At 48.2% G+C, this 338-nt stretch overlaps 1 protein-coding gene across 1 annotated transcript in view; it reads right to left on the bottom strand.

Moving 5' to 3' along the window:
• Window positions 1-338, bottom strand: part of ITGA11 (integrin, alpha 11) — a gene marked incomplete at both ends in the record, with an annotated part of 26484 nt that overhangs the window by 4447 nt on the left and 21699 nt on the right. The window contains one exon of the mRNA XM_009703425.1: window positions 245-321. Within this exon, the coding sequence (XP_009701727.1) occupies window positions 245-321 (77 nt within the window). The remainder of the gene's footprint in view (window positions 1-244; window positions 322-338) is intronic.

Below are 338 nucleotides of genomic sequence, written 5' to 3'. Positions count from 1 at the left end.
TGCGCAGCCTCCACACACACAGAAAAATGATGGATAGAAACATATAGATAAATAAAAGTAGCCTGGTTTGTGACTACGGGGCTGCACACTCTGTAATACCCCATGGCAACTGGGTTTCCTTGCGGTTATTCCCGGAGTAAAGCCTCCAGCATCACCTCTGGCTATGGAAGAAGGAAACCCAACGCAAGCAGGCAGCATCCCGTTGGCCTCGCAAACACGTGCAAGGGAGAAAGCAAGCGTTAACCTGTTGGCGATCAAGTAGATCTCCATGCTTTGAAGGAAAATCGACTTGCTGAATTCAAAATCCAAGCGAAAAGCTACCTGTGGGGATTGGAAAC

This window comes from Cariama cristata, unplaced genomic scaffold (assembly GCF_000690535.1).
Source record: "Cariama cristata isolate BGI_N322 unplaced genomic scaffold, ASM69053v1 scaffold11657, whole genome shotgun sequence".
Classification (NCBI taxonomy): domain Eukaryota; kingdom Metazoa; phylum Chordata; class Aves; order Cariamiformes; family Cariamidae; genus Cariama; species Cariama cristata.
The sequence above is the reverse complement of the archived record's forward strand: the minus strand, read 5'-3'. Positions and strand labels throughout refer to the sequence as shown.